At 42.7% G+C, this 19,750-nt stretch overlaps 1 protein-coding gene across 1 annotated transcript in view; it reads right to left on the bottom strand.

The window, feature by feature from the left end:
* Positions 1-4,223: 4,223 nt before the first annotated feature.
* Positions 4,224-19,750, bottom strand: part of keap1a (kelch-like ECH-associated protein 1a) — a 32,053-nt gene continuing 16,526 nt past the window's right edge. Inside the window, exons 9-11 of the mRNA XM_084309945.1 lie at positions 9,081-9,286; positions 7,441-7,617; positions 4,224-5,927 (exon numbers count right to left, since the gene is read on the bottom strand). Of these exons, the coding sequence (XP_084166071.1) occupies positions 5,728-5,927; positions 7,441-7,617; positions 9,081-9,286 (583 nt within the window). The 3' untranslated portion in view covers positions 4,224-5,727. The remainder of the gene's footprint in view (positions 5,928-7,440; positions 7,618-9,080; positions 9,287-19,750) is intronic.

Here is a 19,750-nt window from a genome sequence, read left to right as displayed (position 1 = left end):
ACACCCTTCCCAGACCGACAGTAGGGCAGCATGTGGTAGTCTAAACCCTCCCCAGACCAACAGTAGGGCAGCATGTGGTAGTCTACACCCTCCCCACAGTAGGGCAGCATGTGGTAGTCTACACCCTCCCCAGACCAACATTAGGGCAGCATGTGGTAGTCTACACCCTCCCCAGACCAACATTAGGGCAGCATGTGGTAGTCTACACCCTCCCCAGACCAACATTAGGGCAGCATGTGGTAGTCTACACCCTCTAAGGACCGGCAGAAGGGCAGTGCAATGACCAGAAAGGGTATTGGCATAACGACTACATTTAGGAGAATATAGGAAAAAAAAAGAAAAAAAATATATAGCAACGCTGTGATATGTTTGCCACCAAATGAGAAAGTGGAATGACTTGTGCAGCCAGTCACTGTGCTTGAGGAATGAAAGTTATTTAAATGATGGTTCCATGTACATGTGTACTGATATTCTGGTTCCATGTACATGTGTACTGATATTCTGGTTCCATGTACATGTGTACTGGTATTCAGGTTCCATGTACATGTACACTGATATTCTGGTTCCATGTACATGTGTACTGGTATTCAGGTTCCATGTACATGTATAATTATAATGCATAATGCAGGACCTCTTTAGAGAGGTCTTTATTCGACATGCAACGACACGCAATGGGCGGCACACACACATGCAATTGTCTTTCTCAGGGTCGCCGATGCGATTGAGCTCTGCTCTTAACCCATCCCGTCGTCCTTCCCCCCAAGGGCAGCCGGGAGCAGACAGGGTGTCGGCGAGGTACCGCGCCCGGGGACCAATCCAAGTGCTCCTGCCCGTCTTCGTCACGGATGCGACCGCGTCAGCATCTGTTGTGCATGTTTTTCCATTGGGTTTATCTTATAGGGAGGGGAAACCCTTGCGAGCACGGGGAGAACATGCAAACTCCACACAGAAAGGCCCGGGAGATACACCACCTGGATGGGTAACTGGCAATGCGGAAGCCTGGTCCTCAAGCGGGAATCGAACCCTGGACCTTCTAGCTGTGAGGCGACAGTGTTACCCACTACACCACTGTGCCGCTGTACACTGATATTCTGGTTCCATGTACATGATATTCTGGTGCCATGTACATGTGTACTGAGAGTTTCTTTTTTGATATTCTGGTTCCATGTACATGTGTACTGATATTCTGGTTCCATGTACATGATATTCTGGTTCCATGTACATGTGTACTGAGAGTTTCTTTTTTGATATTCTGGTTCCATGTACATGTGTACTGATATTCTGGTTCCATGTACATGTGTACTGATATTCTGGTTCCATGTACATGTGTACTGATATTCTGGTTCCATGTACATGTGTACTGGTATTCTGGTTCCATGTACATGTGTACTGATATTCTGGTTCCATGTACATGTGTACTGATATTCTGGTTCCATGTACATGATATTCTGGTTCCATGTACATGTGTACTGAGAGTTTCTTTTTTGATATTCTGGTTCCATGTACATGTGTACTGATATTCTGGTTCCATGTACATGTGTACTGATATTCTGGTTCCATGTACATGTGTACTGATATTCTGGTTCCATGTACATGTGTACTGGTATTCTGGTTCCATGTACATGTGTACTGATATTCTGGTTCCATGTACATGTGTACTGATATTCTGGTTCCATGTACATGTGTACTGGTATTCTGGTTCCATGTACATGTGTACTGATATTCTGGTTCCATGTACATGTGTACTGGTATTCTGGTTCCATGTACATGTGTACTGATATTCTGGTTCCATGTACATGTGTACTGATATTCTGATATAACATGCAAACTCCACACAGAAAGGCCCGGGAGATACCCCACCTGGGTAACTGCACTGGCAATGCGGAAACCTGGTCCCCAAGCGGGAATCGAACCCTGGACCTTCTTGCTGTGAGGCGACAGTGTTAAGCACTACACCACCGTGCCGCTGTACACTGATATTCTGGTTCCATGTACATGATATTCTGGTTCCATGTACATGTGTACTGAGTTTCTTTTTTGATATTTTGGTTCCATGTACATGTGTACTGATATTCTGGTTCCATGTACATGATATTCTGGTTCCATGTACATGATATTCTGGTTCCATGTACATGATATTCTGGTTCCATGTACATGTATACTGATACTCTGGTTCCATGTACATGTATACTGATACTCTGGTTCCATGTACATGTGTACTGATACTCTGGTTCCATGTACTGATACTCTGGTTCCATGTACTGATACTCTGGTTCCATGTACATGCTATTCTGGTTCCATGTACATGTGTATTGATATTCTGGTTCCATGTACTGATACTCTGGTTCCATGTACATGATATTCTGGTTCCATGTACATGTGTACATGATATTCTGGTTCCATGTACATGTGTACTGATACTCTGGTTCCATGTACTGATACTCTGGTTCCATGTACTGATATTCTGGTTCCATGTACATGTGTACTGATACTCTGGTTCCATGTACTGATACTCTGGTTCCATGTACTGATATTCTGGTTCCATGTACATGTGTACTGATACTCTGGTTCCATGTACATGATACTGATATTATTGTGCCAGTGATCCTCCACACTGAGGGCCTGTCTCTCCCCACTGCACTGTAGTACATCTCCCTCCATGCTCCCCTCAGGAGACAATGAACACATTGAGGTAAATCTGTTTTCACAGCCTGTGAATGAGAGACAGCCAGCTTTGTTTAGCATGAGTGTGTGTGTGCACACGCTCGCAAACACACGCACACATACGTGTGTGTAAACCGAAGAAGAAACGTGTTTGTACATAGACACGACAACGGTTTGTGTGTGTGTGTGCATTAGGCCTATACGGTGTGTATAATGTGTGTACGCTGAAGAAGTGTTTGTGCTTAGACAAGTGTGTGTGAGTGAGATGAAGAACAAAACTGTCTATGCACACAGCGTTTGTGTAAGAGAGGGATGAACAAAAGTGTGTACAGTATATGCGCGTATTAACGTGTGCTGCACACTTGTGCATGCGTGTGTATGTGTGCATGCGCCGTGTGCGTCATGCGTTTGCCATGTGAGTCACTCTGCGCGCTCCTGCATTGGGCTGTAAGGAGTGTGAGTGAGAGCCCCCCTCCTCCATGCTCTCCCTCTCTCAGGGGCCCGAATACAACAGCCAGAGCAGCAGCAGCGCCCTCCTCGACTGTAGCTGCCGCACCACCGCCTCCCCTCCAACAGGTTGCTCTGTAAATAATGTATTGTGCGCACACAACACAAGGTAGGCTACTGTACGTCGTCCAGGAGTGTGAAATCTGAGACACAGAGCTCCAACGAGAGCAATTACCATTCCTATCTCACCTGCTGCAGCGAGAATCGTATGATCCATTATGATCTGTTATCCAGCCACAGAGAACACCACACAAATACTCTTCCCCTCTCCTCTCCCTCTTCTCATCATCTTACGCGGTGGTGGTGAGGTCGTGGCTGAGCCTGCGTTTGAATAATAGCTCTCCTCTGTCCCGAACAATGTTCTCGGGTCGCCCGCTGAGATAATCTCAGGTGAGCCACAGAGAGCGGGGACGTACTGTACGGACGTCTTGCCAGGGGCCGACGACTAAACGCCGCTAAAGCCCTCGCTCTCTGCGTTTCAGAATATAGAACAGGTTGTCCTCAGGGGCCAGGCTCTCCAGTCCCCTCGCCTGCGCTCGTTCGTGTGGCCCAGTTCACACACACACACACACACACCTAGGCATAAAATACCACCGCGTCGGCAGCATTCTCCATCCATTCCACACGCAGGACGCACAACATAGCCAAGGCACGGAATGTTCACAACACCGACGGAACATTCCATGTTTGTAATCTGCCACGCTGGTATGTGGAGTGGAGTGGGAATGTGTCCTTTTTTGTGTGTGTGTGTGTGTGTGTGACTGCAGCGATTTGGTGCTGAAGTCGAAATCCCCTCCTCTCTCTCTCTCCTTCTAATTTCATCTATTCGAATCTTGGTGGTCTCTGGGATGGTTGTTCTTTCGTTGCAAAGCTGAGATGAACGGAGAGGTATTTCTGATGTCGAAATCTTGCGGTTTTTGGAAGTATTCCACCATCTAGTGGTTGACTGTGTGCTGTTACACACCAGGCCACACACACACACACGCGCGCACACACACACACACACACATTATAACTGAGACGATGAGAGGGTTGTTGAAGGGACATATTTCTCTTTATTTACACATAGACATACATACATACAGGGAAGCTGGACATACAGCACATTCCGCAGGCTCCACATACAGCAAGTATGTATAGCCCATACAAATAGTGTAGAAATAGTAATAAAACACAGCGTTCAGTAAAACTAGGGGGCGAAAACAGACAAGAGAAACGGAGAGAGAGAGAATGAGGAATGACGTCAGTGAGGCAGCACAAAGTGTGACTGACTCTAGACAAACTATTTCTAATACCATCGTCAGCAATTGTATTATGATACTGTAATCACATTGTAATTTGTACTCCAAATACTGTCAAATACCGTTTTACCACCAAAATTAAAGAAAATATTGCGATGTAATATTTTGCCCAAATAACCCAGCCATAATTGTGAGGTCAGTCTATGTTGTCACTTAAAGATGGTTTCAGTGGAATTGCTGGAACAGCTTGAACTGCAGTTAACTTCCTGTTGCAGTGCTTTGCCAACCGATGAATAAAGATCAAATATCAACTACTGACAGGCTATCGAACGACGAACGTAGTCACATTCGGAACGTTTTATTATGTTGTCGAGTTGAAACCGTCAACCACTCTGTTCCCCTTCCATCCTCCACTTACGCCACGTGTAGAACCGCTGTACATCGTATGGACCTCTTCGTTGGAATTGTGACGCTGTGAGGAGCAGCTCAGGCCCGAGTCTACTTCCTGTATTCCTGTCACTATTGATATTAGCAAACATTGCAACAGGAAATACACCTGGGGCCCATTTAGGATGTTTATGTCGTCAAGTTTGAAAAAAGGTCTAGTTTCATCTTCTTGGGACATTCTCACACAAACCAGACCTATACCATTGACCACACGGCAGCCATTTTGCTCTTATGTCGTGCTGAAGATGGGATTCCTTTCCAACCTGTTACTACCCTGTTCATAGTTTTTTTTTAGAAAAGACATTGAAATATATCTCACCACCCTTAAACACTCAACAAAACCCAAAGCCATCAAAACATGTCTAGAATGTTCTGCATTAAACCTATTTTGAACCCTTGTATAGATTTGTTCTACCTTTTATAAGACTTTTCCTCAACATTATCTATAATTGCTTGTAAACCCTCTCCACACCTGTCCATCTGTTGTGTGAATGTATGAATGAAAACTTTATTTAACAGATTGCAGAATGGGTACAATACAGTACGGCTCAATACACACAATTGTTAAGGGGATGCAGACCTGAGAAAGACTTTTTTGTCTTGTTTACACCAGGGTCCCCCATTTTCAATTCATTGTATTGTCAATGAATGTCAATGAGTGAGAACTGGGAATAGGGAATCATTCAATCATATAATTATTCATAGGGAATCCCAACCTGAGCGTGACATAAGAGCAAAATCCCCATGTTGCTAAATCCCACAGCAGACGGAGAGAGACACGGCGACAGTCCAGGTGGGATGTGATTGGTCCTCTCTTGAAATGCAGCACCTGTGAGCAACAGTTCATTCTGTTCTTTTCATGGTGAGTCTATGTCGCCTCCTCCTCCTCCTCCTCCTCCTCCTCCTCCTCTTCATCCTGTTCTGGCAGGTTGCCAGGGCAGGGCTCCATGGTAACAGCGATGCCCATGCCGCTGCGTGCGACAGGCATGTCCGTCACATGGCTCCACTGGTTGGTGTCTGGACAGTAGCATTCGACGCTGGACAGGAAGCCTGTGTGGTTGAAACCGCCTGGGCACACACCGACACACAGACGCACATGTACACACGCACGCACACACACACACACACACACACACACACACACACACACACACACACACACACGCACGCACATGCAGGTACATGCAGACACACACACATGCATGCACGCACATTCACACAGACACACACATGCACACATACACAGATAAACACACACACATACATAGATAAACACACACACACACTTTAGTATTATTTACTCTAATGTAAGATCAAAAACATCAGATGTATGAAGATGTTGTCTGCCTGGTTTGGTATAATTCGGTCCTTCAGTTCCATGGTGCCAAAAACACATTGCTTCTGAAAATTGACGTTTACACCTTTAGCGCTGCAACACGGGTAACAATAAACCAGGAGCCTGCTTTCCTTCTTTAAGCACACGATCCATTTACTAATGATGCCATCAATAAGCCTATAAAGAATTCATTACCCTGCTGTGACCTTGGGCGTCTTAAAGGAGTACCTTGACATTTTGAATTTCAGTTGACTGATTTTCTTCACTTGACGTTTGTCTCACTGGAGGAAAACGTTCACACACATGTCCTTCAGTTTCCCCAGAAATGGCACGTTAGCTTTATTAGCATTCCTCATTGAAACCAAGGAGCACAGCTAGCTGCAAGCGTTATGCTAGTATTGCCCCTGGGTTTCAATGAGGAATGCTAAAAAAGATAACTTGCCATTTCTGGGAGACATTATGTGTAAACCTTTTCATGTTGAGTGAAGAAAAATAATCTACTCTAATTAAAAATGTCAAAGTACTCCTTAAACATAAAATTTGCCAATGAAAACATGTCACTCACCGGCAATACACCTGTGGCAATACACCTGCGATACACTACCTAAGATTTTGAAAGGAGGACCATATACAATTATGTGGAATAAGAGTCCTGGCAAAGAGGACCTTCTACTCAGCCACTAAATTACATTTATTCAACATTATTGTACATGTTTGAACAAGAAGGAGGGCTGCAGCGTCTTTGTGGTGTGAATCCAGTGTTTCTTTGAAGGTGCTCTTGGATAAGGGGAGCCAGTTGAATAAAAATAAGGAAGTTCCAGGCACTCTTCTTGTATATAAAAAAGGCTTTAATAAATAGCTTAGTTCATTGTAGAACCATTAAAAAAAAACACCAACATGTTTCGGCCTCTCTATCGGCCTTCTTCAGGGCAAACATGTTTTTTCTTTTTTTAATGGTTCTACAATGAACTAAGCTATTTATTAAAGCCTTTTTTATATACAAGAAGAGTGCCTGGAACTTCCTTATTTGTATTGTTATTGTACATGCGTTGCATCATGTGGTCGAATCTACACTGTCCTCAAGTCAAACGATAAAAAAATCTCAGCGTGTCTTTAAGCTGTATGTTGTCAATATTACATAATGAGAATAAAATTGTTCCTGTTTTATTATTATTATTATTATTATTATTATTTTTAAATCCACCCATTCACTCTGTAGTGAATACCATATCGAGATGGACTGACCCAGTGCGAAGACACGCCCCTGGTAGACCGTGGCCCCGTGCGCGCTGCGGCAGTGCTGCATGGAGGCCATGGGTTCCCACAGGTCCCTGACCACGTTGTAGCGCTCCACGGAGCACAGCTGGCTCTGCCCGTCATAACCCCCCACGGCATACAGGTACGCGTCCACACACACCAGACCTGGGAACACAGAGAGGAGTCATGTAACCACGCGACCATAGGACCATGAAGCACATGGTCATAGAATCATACTGTATAGAGACCACACATTATTATAGAATCATACTGTATAGAGACCACACATTATCATAGAATCATACTGTATATACCATGCTTTATCATAGAATCATACTGTATAGAGACCACATTATTATAGAATCATACTGTATAGAGACCACATTATTATAGAATCATACTGTATAGACCACACATTATTATAGAATCATACTGTATAGAGACCACACATTATTATAGAATCATACTGTATAGAGACCACACATTATCATAGAATCATACTGTATAGACCACACATTATCATAGAATCATACTGTATATACCATGCTTTATCATAGAATCATACTGTATAGAGACCACACATTATTATAGAATCATACTGTATAGAGACCACACATTATCATATTAGAATCATACTGTGTAGACCACACATTATTATAGAATCATACTGTATAGAGACCACACATTATTATAGAATCATACTGTATAGAGACCACACATTATCATAGAATCATACTGTATAGACCACACATTATCATAGAATCATACTGTATAGAGACCACATTATTATAGAATCATACTGTGTAGACCACACATTATTATAGAATCATACTGTGTAGACCACACATTATTATAGAATCATACTGTATATACCATGCTTTATCATAGAATCATACTGTATAGAGACCACACATTATTATAGAATCATACTGTATAGAGACCACACATTATCATATTAGAATCATACTGTGTAGACCACACATTATTATAGAATCATACTGTATAGAGACCACACATTATTATAGAATCATACTGTATAGAGACCACACATTATCATAGAATCATACTGTATAGACCACACATTATCATAGAATCATACTGTATAGAGACCACACATTATCATAGAATCATACTGTATAGAGACCACATTATTATAGAATCATACTGTGTAGACCACACATTATCGTAGAATCATACTGTATAGAGACCACATTATTATAGAATCATACTGTGTAGACCACACATTATCGTAGAATCATACTGTATAGACCACACATTATCATAGAATCATACTGTGTATACCATGTTTTATCATATAATCATACTGTGTATACCATGCTTTATAATAGAATCATACTGTAAACCATGTATTATCATAGAATAGAATCATACTGTAAACCATGTATTATTATAGACTCACATAACCAGACAGTTTGGAGGGACATATACAGTAGATGAGATCTCACATACAAAGGTGTTCAGGGAGACATTGCACACAGAACCACATGCATACAACACACATATATATACTACACCTCTCCCTCCCTCCCTCCCTCCCTCCCTCCCTCTCTCTCTCTCTCTCTCTCTCTCTCTCATATACACAAATACACAGATCCACACTCACTCACCCAGGCCACTGCGCACAGAGCTCATGGGTGCCAGTTGGTGCCAGGTGTTGGTATCAGGCTGGTACCGCTCAGCTGTGTTCCAGCGGTTCTGCCCGTCGAAGCCTCCCACCACGTACAGAGATCCCGCGCACGTTGCCACGCCGGCCCCCAGGCGAGCCACCGACATGGGACACACAGACGACCAGCGGTTGGACTCTGGATCCCACCTGTCAGGAAGACAATGTGAGGAGAGGGACTCTAGTCAGGATAGTGAGCACACAGCATAGAGGAACCACTGAACAAGTACCTCTTAACAGCCCCCCCATGCACGCACACACACACACACACACACACACACACACACACACACACACACACACACACACACACACACACACACACAACACACACACACATACACACACACACATGTATGTACGTACATACATATATTTTAATACTTTATTTGGTTCCACAAATGATATTACATAAACAGGGAATAAAATATATCGGGGCCAAGCAGCACGGAACACTTAAGGGTACACAATCATAGCACCTCACGCACGCACGCACGCACGCACACACACACACACACACACACGCACACGCACGCACACACACACACACACACACACACACACACACACACACACACACACACACACACACACACAGTTTTTTCTTTTAAAATCAAGATACCTCCTGTTTTTTTACTGTGTCCTTTTTTTTACTGTGTACTGTGTTTTATTGCGTTGTTATTGACTCATTGTATTGATTAATTGTCTTGTTTGTCTGTATGTAGTGTACTGAGCGGAGCAAAATGAATTTCCCTCGCGGACAATAAAGAACATTTATCTCCCAATCTATCTCAGTAATTTGATCTTGTATTAACGTTTAGCACTACAGTGCATTGAATAAGTAAATAAGTAAGTTCCCCTTTCAAATATCAGTACTATCATTTAATCTTGTATTGGGTTTTAAAAATCTCCATCTTAACAGGTCATTTAATCTTGTATTGAGTTTTAAAATCTCAATCTTAACAGGCAATTACATTTTGGACTGCGATTGTAACAGGTCATTTAACCTTGTATTGACTCTCAAAATCTCCATCTTAACAGGTAAATTTGATCTCGTATTTGAGATCGAGGGCTTTTCATAGGAAATCAAATCCAAGCAGAGTGTGTGTTTTTGGGGGGGGGGGGGGGGATCAAATACACCCAAGATCTCTCACTCCTTCACACAATAAAACGTGATCAACGAGCGTTTGAGCCGAGTGACACCTGGAGCTCAGATGAGATGGACTCAGTGAGAGACGGCGCTGCCGTAGAAGACGACCTCCATCTGCATGAGCCAGGCAACTTTAAGTGGATTAGGTTAAGCTAACAACCATGTTTGGTATCTATTGACAAGCTTTATTTAAAGCCAAGTGGGATGTAACCACCACACGGAAGAAGAGAGAGAGAGAGAGAGAGAGAGAGAGAGAGAGAGAGAGAGAGAAGGTCTATAGAACTTGTGTGTGAGGACTCAGAACAGGTATTGATTAACACGCCCACTGTATGCCCACATCGTCTCCCAGGAGACTGACTTGGCTATATGAGGTTCAGGATTCAAGGGTCTATATGTCCGTTCTATGTCTCTGTCATACCGTAAAAGTTAGACTCGGTGTGGTATGTATGACTTGTACATTTTGGAATATTGTAACATTACGAATAGAGTTAAAGGTGCTATAGATAAAGAAATATAATAATAATAATAATACATCCACAGAGCTTTTTTTTTAGAAAGGTGCGGAATAAAAGTATTGATTTTTCCCCAACATATTATTGATGATTCTTTTTTTTTTGCAAGTCCAAAAATAATGTTATTGTGTTTACATGTTGCAGGCATGTATCCCTTCCCTACTTCCCATTTCCCCACGTGAAATGTACCTGATTGGATGAATTACATGCTGGTGCTCTAGTGCGCCATCTAGTGGCTGAATGTTATCTTAAATTCTCGTACCTTTAAAGGTCCCCTATTGTAAAAATGGCCTTTTCCAGTGTTTTGCATTGTTTTCAAGCAATGTGGGGTTGTACCAACAGTAACACTGACAAAATGTGAAATCTGTACCAAATGCAGTTTCTGCAGTTCAGCTGAGACAAGAACGCCCCCCCCCCCACTGAAACAAGCCCTTCTGAATTGACTGGATCTGTGACATGTAAGAGGCGCTGATCTGCATACCTCAGCCACTACTGTCGTTGTAGCCACCACCCACAATCAACTGTGATTCGCGTGCGTTAGCATAACGTTGATATTATGAGCAAAACGGGCAAGACATGTGCTGTTCCTGGCTGCCAAGCAGCGAATACGTCCTTGCACTCGTTTCGTTTCCTAATGATATCGTGCCCCACAAGCAATGGGCCTGATGAGCTGGGTCTGAGCTCCGCTCTGAGCGCCTGGATACTAGACTTTCTGAGTGAAAGGCCTCAGGCGGTCAGGGTGGGGGGGGGGTCAGACCTCCAACACCATCACCCTGAGGCTGAGGTTACACCTTTCGTATCATCTTCGTATTGTTTTCTTATACGCATCGCCGCGTATCGCCGCGACGTCATGCGCCTCGAGTCACACTTTCGTTTTTTTTTCGTTTTTGTCACCAGAGCACACTGATGAAGTACACTGCCAAAGCAGTAGGTGGCAGTAGGTGGCAAACATGAAGGCAATTTCAACCAATCAGAACGAATGTGCCAATACACTTCCTGGAAGCTCCAGCAAAGAAAATGTCAACAAGGCAGGCGCCTATGCCGCGCCACCATCTTGCTCAATGCAGCAATTCTTTTTTCAGCAAAGCCTAATAAAAGTGCAATAAACAAAACGGATACATTCACTGTGTGTTCTGCCTGTCATTTGTTGATGAAACAAAACTAACATCAACACAAGTGACCACCAAGAGCGGATAGTTTAGGCTAAAAAACGATCGGTATCATTGTAGCATTGTTAGCTGCATGCTAACGTCAATGGAGTATGCCATTATAACATATAGCATTGTGGCTAGAAGCTAACGTTAGCTCACGCTACTTAGCCAGCATCAAAACTGATGATATCGCGAGCTATCAGTAGTTAGATAACATTAGAGACAACGCTGTGTGTATTAAACAAAGGTGAATAGATGACTGGGCCATTTTGTTTAATGCTTGTTAAGTTGAAAGAGGAACTCTGAGCTAACAGGGTCTGAATCCTGATAGCTCACGTTAGCCAGCTGCTCATGCCATCGGTAATGCTAGCAGAATGAATGGATGTAAACTTTATTTAACATATTGCATATGGGTACAATACAATACGGCTCAATACAAACAATTGTTAAGGGAATGCAGACTGTTGTAGCTTGGACTGGGGTCCTTATAACAATAACTTGACAACACATGGTAGCTGAAGCTATTTGGGACACGGAGCTCTGTCCCAAACACACACACACACACACACTCTGCTGTCACCGGAAGGGCACGCAGATGGTATCTACTGCGCATGGGCGTTTTCGCAACAACGGCTAGCGTGCTGACTACACGCTGTTTGTCGACTCGTTTTTTTGCGTATCTCCAAACGCAAACACAATTTTGCGTTTCAGCCGTATCCACAAAAAAACGCCAAAAAACGCGTTTCTGTGTAGATAGGACATGATACGTCGTCAAAAACGTATAAAAAAACGCCAGGAATACACTAGTCTAACCTCAGCCTGAGTATCAGGTCCCCCCAGGGCTGTGTTCTGCTGTATTCACTCTACACACACGACTGTGTGGCCAGGTTCAGCTACAACTCCATAGTGAAGTTTGCGGACGACACAGTGGTGGTGGGGCTGATCTCTAACAACGACGAGAAGGCCTACCGGGAGGAGGTTGATGTACTGGCACGCTGGTGTCAGGACAACAGCCTACTCCTGAACATTGGTAAAACCAAGGAGCTGATCGTGGATTTTAGGAGAACACAGCAGGGGACACACACACCACTGTGGATAAACAGGGCTACCATGGACAGGGTGAGCTTAAGTACCTGGGGGTCCACATCTCAGAGGACCTGACATGGACAACACACATAGACTCAGTCGTAAAAAAGGCGAAGCAGCGCCTCTACCACCTGAGACAATTAAGGAAGTTCAGAGTATCGGGGAAGATACTCCAGTCCTTCTACTCCGGAGCTGTAGAGAGCATCTTGACTGGAAACATCACTGCCTGGTATCGAAACAGCACGGCACAGGACAAGAAGGCCCTACAGAGAGTGGTGTGCTCAGCTGAGCGTACTACGGGTATTGCACTTTTGAATTGAATTGAATAGTTTATTGGTTTAGAATGGAAAAATCACACATATACATTGGATCACAATATGAAAACAGGTATACATTTTCTCCATTTACCAATAGGATTTCATAAAAAACACAATAAAGCCATAGGCTTGTTTCCATTGTGGTCCTTCATCATTGGTGTCAGTGGATTTATGTACTGGTGTGTGGACGTGGGTGTTTGTAGTGTCTGTATGTCAGGATGTGTGGTATAAAAACAAAAAAATACATACAATAATATTCCATTTTATAGACAATAAAAGAATAAAAAAGGAACAACACATATTAAAACCCTTTTTTCACTACTCCCAGCTTCTGCTACTTATGATCCACCTCTTTATAGCTAATTTAAAAGTGGAGAAGGGGCTTATGGTCTTCAACTCCATTGGTAGGCTATTCCATTGTACTGCTGCTGAATATAGGAATGCGTTTTGGCCAATTTTCCTATTGCATCTCACTGGGACGATGTCTGTAGGGCTCCCCCTGGTGGCGTGTCCGTGTACATCCCTTACCATGTTAAAATATCCACTGAGGTACTGAGGGACAGTATTCCCGAGTATCCTATGTGTTATGTTAAGTTTTATTTGAGAGACCCTCTCCTCAACCCTGAGCCATTTGAGGCTGTTAAAATGTGTCTGTGTAAGGTGAGTCCTGGGATGGAGTTTTAAAATCATTCTAACTAATTTGTTCTGAGCTGTCTGTAGCCTACCTTTCAGTGCTACTGTGATGCCAGTGTACCAGGAGGAGCATGCATAGTCATAATGACATTGGATCAGTGCCCCTGCCAGGACTTCCATTGCTGACCTGTTAATATAGGTGGACACTCTACCGAGAAATTTTATTCTCTGATTGATCTTTGTGACCACCTTTTGTGCCATGCTCACCCCTGATAAGGTGTTGTCCAAAATACATCCTAAGTATGTGACTTCCTCCTTTGCTGTTAACTCGATATCTCCTACCACTACCTTGAACCCAGGAGACCTCTTAAGTCGTATGGCCGAGCCAAAAAGGATAGCTTCGGTTTTACCCAGGTGTAGGGATAACCTGTTTTCGACCAGCCAATGACTGATCTTGACAAGCTCTAGACTGAGTGACCTCTCTACTTCTCTTTTGTCCTGATGGGAGACCATGAGTGCAGCATCGTCCGCAAATAAAAACAGTTTACAATCACATGCAGTTTTCATGTCATTGATATATAAAAGAAATAAAAGTGGTCCTAAAATACTTCCTTGCGGCACCCCGCACGTCTGTTGGAGTGAGGAGGATATGGTCCCATTCATTTCCACTACTTGTTTCCTGCCTCTCAGATAAGACTCCATCCACCTTAAGGATATACTGTTAAAACCCATAGCCTTCAGTTTATATAAAAGTATGTCGTGGTTAACAGTGTCGAAGGCTTTTTGTAAGTCTATTAAAACCATCCCACAGAATTGACCTTTGTCCACCTCTGTTCTAATTTGGTCTGTCAGATATAATAAACATGTGTCTGTGGAATATGATGTTCTAAATCCAGACTGGAGCTCGTACAACAGGTTGTTTGTAGAGAGGTATTCGTTTATTTGATCATTAATGATCCTTTCTATGACTTTGGATATTGCACTAAGAATCGACACAGGCCTATAGTTCCCTGGGTCTAATTTATTGCCTTTTTTGTAAAGCGGAATGACTCTGGCTTGTTTGAGATCATAGGGAAACTGTCCTTGACCGATAGATAGATTTACAATGTGTGTTAAGCCGGAGGTGATGGACTCTGCTGCATCCCTAAGAAATCTAGCAAGTATCTTGTCCTGTCCTGTTGCCTTGTTAGGATTGAGCGCCCTCAGTTTTTTCAAAACTGTGTCCTCAGTCACACTCGCAAAGGAGAAGGAATCTGTCTGGATACCTTTCTGTTTGTAGTACTCCCCTACCTGTTTTTCCCCATACATGTCAGTTGTACTTGGCAGTCTCTTAACTAGGGTATTCGCTATGGTGTTAAAAAACGTATTTAGACAATTAGCTATGTTCTTATTGCCTGTAATCACTGTGCCTCCTATGTCTAGAATCATATTTTTAGCTTTTGTCCTGAGCTTGTTTCCATACCCTGTTTGCTTTAAGCACTTCCATAATTTTTGTGGATTTGATTTATTCTCGATAATTTTGTCATTAAAATATTCAGCCTTGGCTTTCTTGATCATTCCCGTGACCTCATTTCTTTTCTTCTTGAACTCCTCATAATCCTGTTCAACCCTGTTTTTACTGAATTTCGAAAATGTGTCATGTCTGGACTTTATAGCTGCCAGGATCTCTGGGTTCATCCAGGGCTCTTGTCTGATTTTCGTTCTCATTGTTTTTTCTGGTGCACTTTCATTAATTGCCGTCAGAAACAAAGATTTAAAATGACCCCAGGCTTTATCTACGTTCATACTATGATATACTGGTGTCCAATCCATGGAATTGAGTCTGCTTTTTAGAGCTTCGCTGTTGTAATTTTTCATTGACCTTATCTTGACAGTGTTGTGGTGGCCAATAGCTGCCTTCACCATCTTTCGTGTACAGAATGTAATTGAGTGATCACTGATTCCACAATGTATTACCCCACTGTTGGCTATCTTAGGTTTGTCAGTCACTAATATCAGGTCAATGGTGGAACTGGAAGAGTTTGTTATTCGTGTGGGTCTATCAATTAGTTGTTTAAAATTGTGGTTGGAGCAAAGGTCCTGAAAGGCTTTGTTCAAGGGGTGGCCACGCCTTGATACATCAATATTAAAATCCCCAGTAATTATGGCTTCACCAGACACAAAGTCGTTGTGTTTGGAGCACAGATTTTCCAGTTTGGTTACAAAATCATTCTGCTCTGGTGGTCGATAGCACACTCCTACCAATATTGGCTTGCTTTTGGGAAATAAAATATCTGCCCACACTGCTTCAAGATCATCCTCGTTGAGATCAGCTCTTAAATTAAAAACAATATCTGCCCTAATAAACACTACCACCCCTGCAGGACTTATATAACAAGAGGTGCAAATCCAGAGCCTGCAGAATAATGAAAGACCCTCACCACCCCAACAACAGCCTGTTCAAGCTGCTGCGGTCAGACAAATGCCTGTGCACACCAGCAACTAGGACAGAGAGACTTCGGCTCAGCTTCTTCCCCCAGGCCATCAGAGCCTTGAACACTGAACTCTCCACACACAAGCACACATGAGCACACACACAACACACATACTATACTGTACACGCTCAAACTAAACGGTCACTTTACACAATGAAAAGGTCACTAAAAAAAAGAAGAAAAAAAAGAACGGGAGTGGTTCTTGTATAGTAATAGATGGATATAGCAAGATAGCATAAGGATATATAGTATAACTGTATATTGTATAGTATTGTACATAATACCCATTGCCTCATCCGTAGCTCTCTCCTCTCTCCTCTCTGGTAAACAAGAATACCCTGAAGACTCTGGCAGGAGCACTCATTCAGGGGTACTACGACTATGCTTGCACCTCATGGTACCAAAGCACCTCAAAGGCGCTAAAAACAAAATTACAAACATCTCAAAACAAACTGGTCAGACTACTGCTTGACCTTACTCCTAGAACCCACCTCACCCCTGCCCACTTTGACAACCTAGGATGGCTTAGAGTAGACGACAGAGTACAGCAACTTGCAATGGGCCTGGTCTACAAGATACACTACACGACCAAGGTACCCATGTACATGTCAAAATACTTCCCAAAGGTCAGTGAATACCACGATCACAACACCAGAGGGAGCTCCACAAATCATGTTAAACCCAGATTCGGCTCAAATAAGGGACTAAACACGTTTCGCAATTATGCCACATCAATGTGGAACGCCCTACCCAAAGAGTGAGTAATACTACCCACTTTCAAAACCTCTCTCAAGGGACACCTACGGGAGACTGCAATTCAACACTGGCCCCTGTAAATATCCTAACCCAACCCCCTCCAATGTACAGTCATTTACCTAGTATGGTTTTGTCAATAGTCCAATGTACAATTTTGTTTGTTTGTACAGTGTCTCCCCCCCCCCCTCAATGTACAGTTTTGCTTGTTTATACAGTGTGCCCCCCCCCCCCCCCCCAACCACCTCCAATGTAGATTACCCAGTATGGTTGTCAATATCCCAGTGTACCCAACCCCCCCCACCCAACCTCCTCCAATGTACAGTTTCTACGTCAAATGTATATACTCCCTTTTCCTGACTCCTTCTGTATCACAAACAGTACTGTATTTGCAAATCTGGTATGTCATAAATGTATAGATGTAGCAGTACTGACTATCTGTATGTCATGTATGTCATATATGTCCTGATGAATTGAAAATGGGGGACCCTGATGTAAACAAGACGAAAGTCTTTCTCTGGTCTGCATCCCCTTAACAATTGTGTGTATTGAGCTGTACTGTATTGTACCCATTCTGCAATCTGTTAATAAAGTTTTCAATCAATCAATCAATCAAGCTTAACACTGTATTGCACTATCGCAGGACCTTAGCATGTCTTTTACCATGCATTTTTTTTACTTTATGTACATTATACCTGTTATGTCTTATTCTTATTACTTGTATTATTGCACAATCGCTGCAGGCATGACCACCCGCATTTCACTGTATGCCTTGTATGCCGTGACAAATAAAACTCTTGACTTGACTTGACTTGATGGGCCAAGTTAGTTTTTGGATTTTTGCAAAGACGACATTGAGAATCAAGGACTTTATAATGCTGCAGTGAAGGGAGCTAGCCTGTACCAAGTCTTCGGGACCGAAAGAAAGTATCGAATCAGTAAGTACATAAGTCGTAATTAGTTAATTATCAGTAGGACCTCGTTCAGTCATCCGTCTGTGTCAATAGTGTATTAACGTTAGCGGTTGCGGTGTTCCTCCGTGCTCCGCGCGCGTGCGTGTGTGTGTGTGACCCTCCTATGCATTTCATACGGGAGTTGAAGCTGAGCCATTGACCCACATCCTTCACTGTCAGGGTTATATTTATTATGGACAGAAGTTGTCAAATCATTACTCAGCAACTGTCAACTGTTTGCACATGTGTCAATAGTGTATTAACGTTACTATTTTACTGTAGCGTTTCTGCGTTTGCGGTGTTCCTCCGTGCTAGCGTATCTGCCATCTCTTAGATAGGCTATAGTGCAGGTGGGTGACTGTCAGTCAAAGGGTGGAGCCCAGCCAAAACCAGCTTGTACTTTGGAAGGGCAGAAAGTGGTGCACCAAAGTACTTGATTAAAAATACAAAACAATGACTTTTATTGAAAAAAAACCTTGTGGACCTTTAATTAAGCACTTTGAACTGCAATCCCCTGTATGAAAGGTGCTATACAAATAAAGTTATTATTAATTAAGGTAAAAAAAAAAAAAATACAAACCACTGACCGCTTCGCGATGTTAAAACATTTCTGTAGCTTTCATTTGATGACGTGTTCTTGGGAGAAGGATGGGAAGGATAGGTTGTCTAGGTATGGTCAGTAGTCAGTGGTCAAATATGTTAAAACCTCCTTTTATTTACTGTATAGTATAGTATACCAATCTAGTTACCATTGAGATATATAGGATGTTACTTTATACCCACAAAAGAAATATCCCAATATTCAGAAGGACTTTTTTTTATATTGTGTTGAGAGACAGATAATCAGAATGTGAAACGGGGAGATTGTGTGCATGGCAGACCACTGGAAGAGCAAAAGAAAAACACGGCTTACCTCTTTTCATCCGGTTAATGACAGCGGATAGTTCCCTAATCCCTAATGTTCATCGTACTGGACTACATGGTAATGGCCCATGTGATACAGTATCAACCTGACATTCTCAATTGATCCTTCAGAAAGAAACCTGATATTTCTAGCATAAATATTTGCTTTTCTATGATTCAGATAGCAATCAATTCACTTTTTCTTTTTTATAAATACAAAAAACACTACACACAAACACGGGTAGACTAATAAACAATCAATATTTTATATTGTGTTGTGGCACATAGCATCCCTCATACCCTATGCTGTAGTAGAGACAAGGCAACTTCTGAAGCACGTCAAGTGTGTTCTTAGCATAGTAAAACAAATATATATATATATATATTGTGTATATATTATCAAAATAGACAGACATTCCTCTTGGAATTTACTTCATGTTATTAATTTCCAAACTGGATTATTAATCTTGAAACGGCATTCCTATAGAGATTATAACTCCTCCACATTAGCCGTTCAGTGGGAGAGGCAGGGAGATGTAAGGCATTCCCGACAGGATCGACATTCCTGGGTACTGTGTTCCAACACGTTCTGAAGGAGCCTGTGTTGTGGGCTAATTAGGTGAGGCGGCATAGCGCCCAACCTTCCTGAGTGATCTCCAGGTTAAATGGATCCATCATCCAT

This window comes from Notolepis coatsorum (assembly GCF_963971535.1).
Source record: "Notolepis coatsorum genome assembly, chromosome: 3".
In the NCBI taxonomy this organism is placed as follows: domain Eukaryota; kingdom Metazoa; phylum Chordata; class Actinopteri; order Aulopiformes; family Paralepididae; genus Notolepis; species Notolepis coatsorum.
This window is presented reverse-complemented; position numbering and strand designations above follow the sequence as displayed.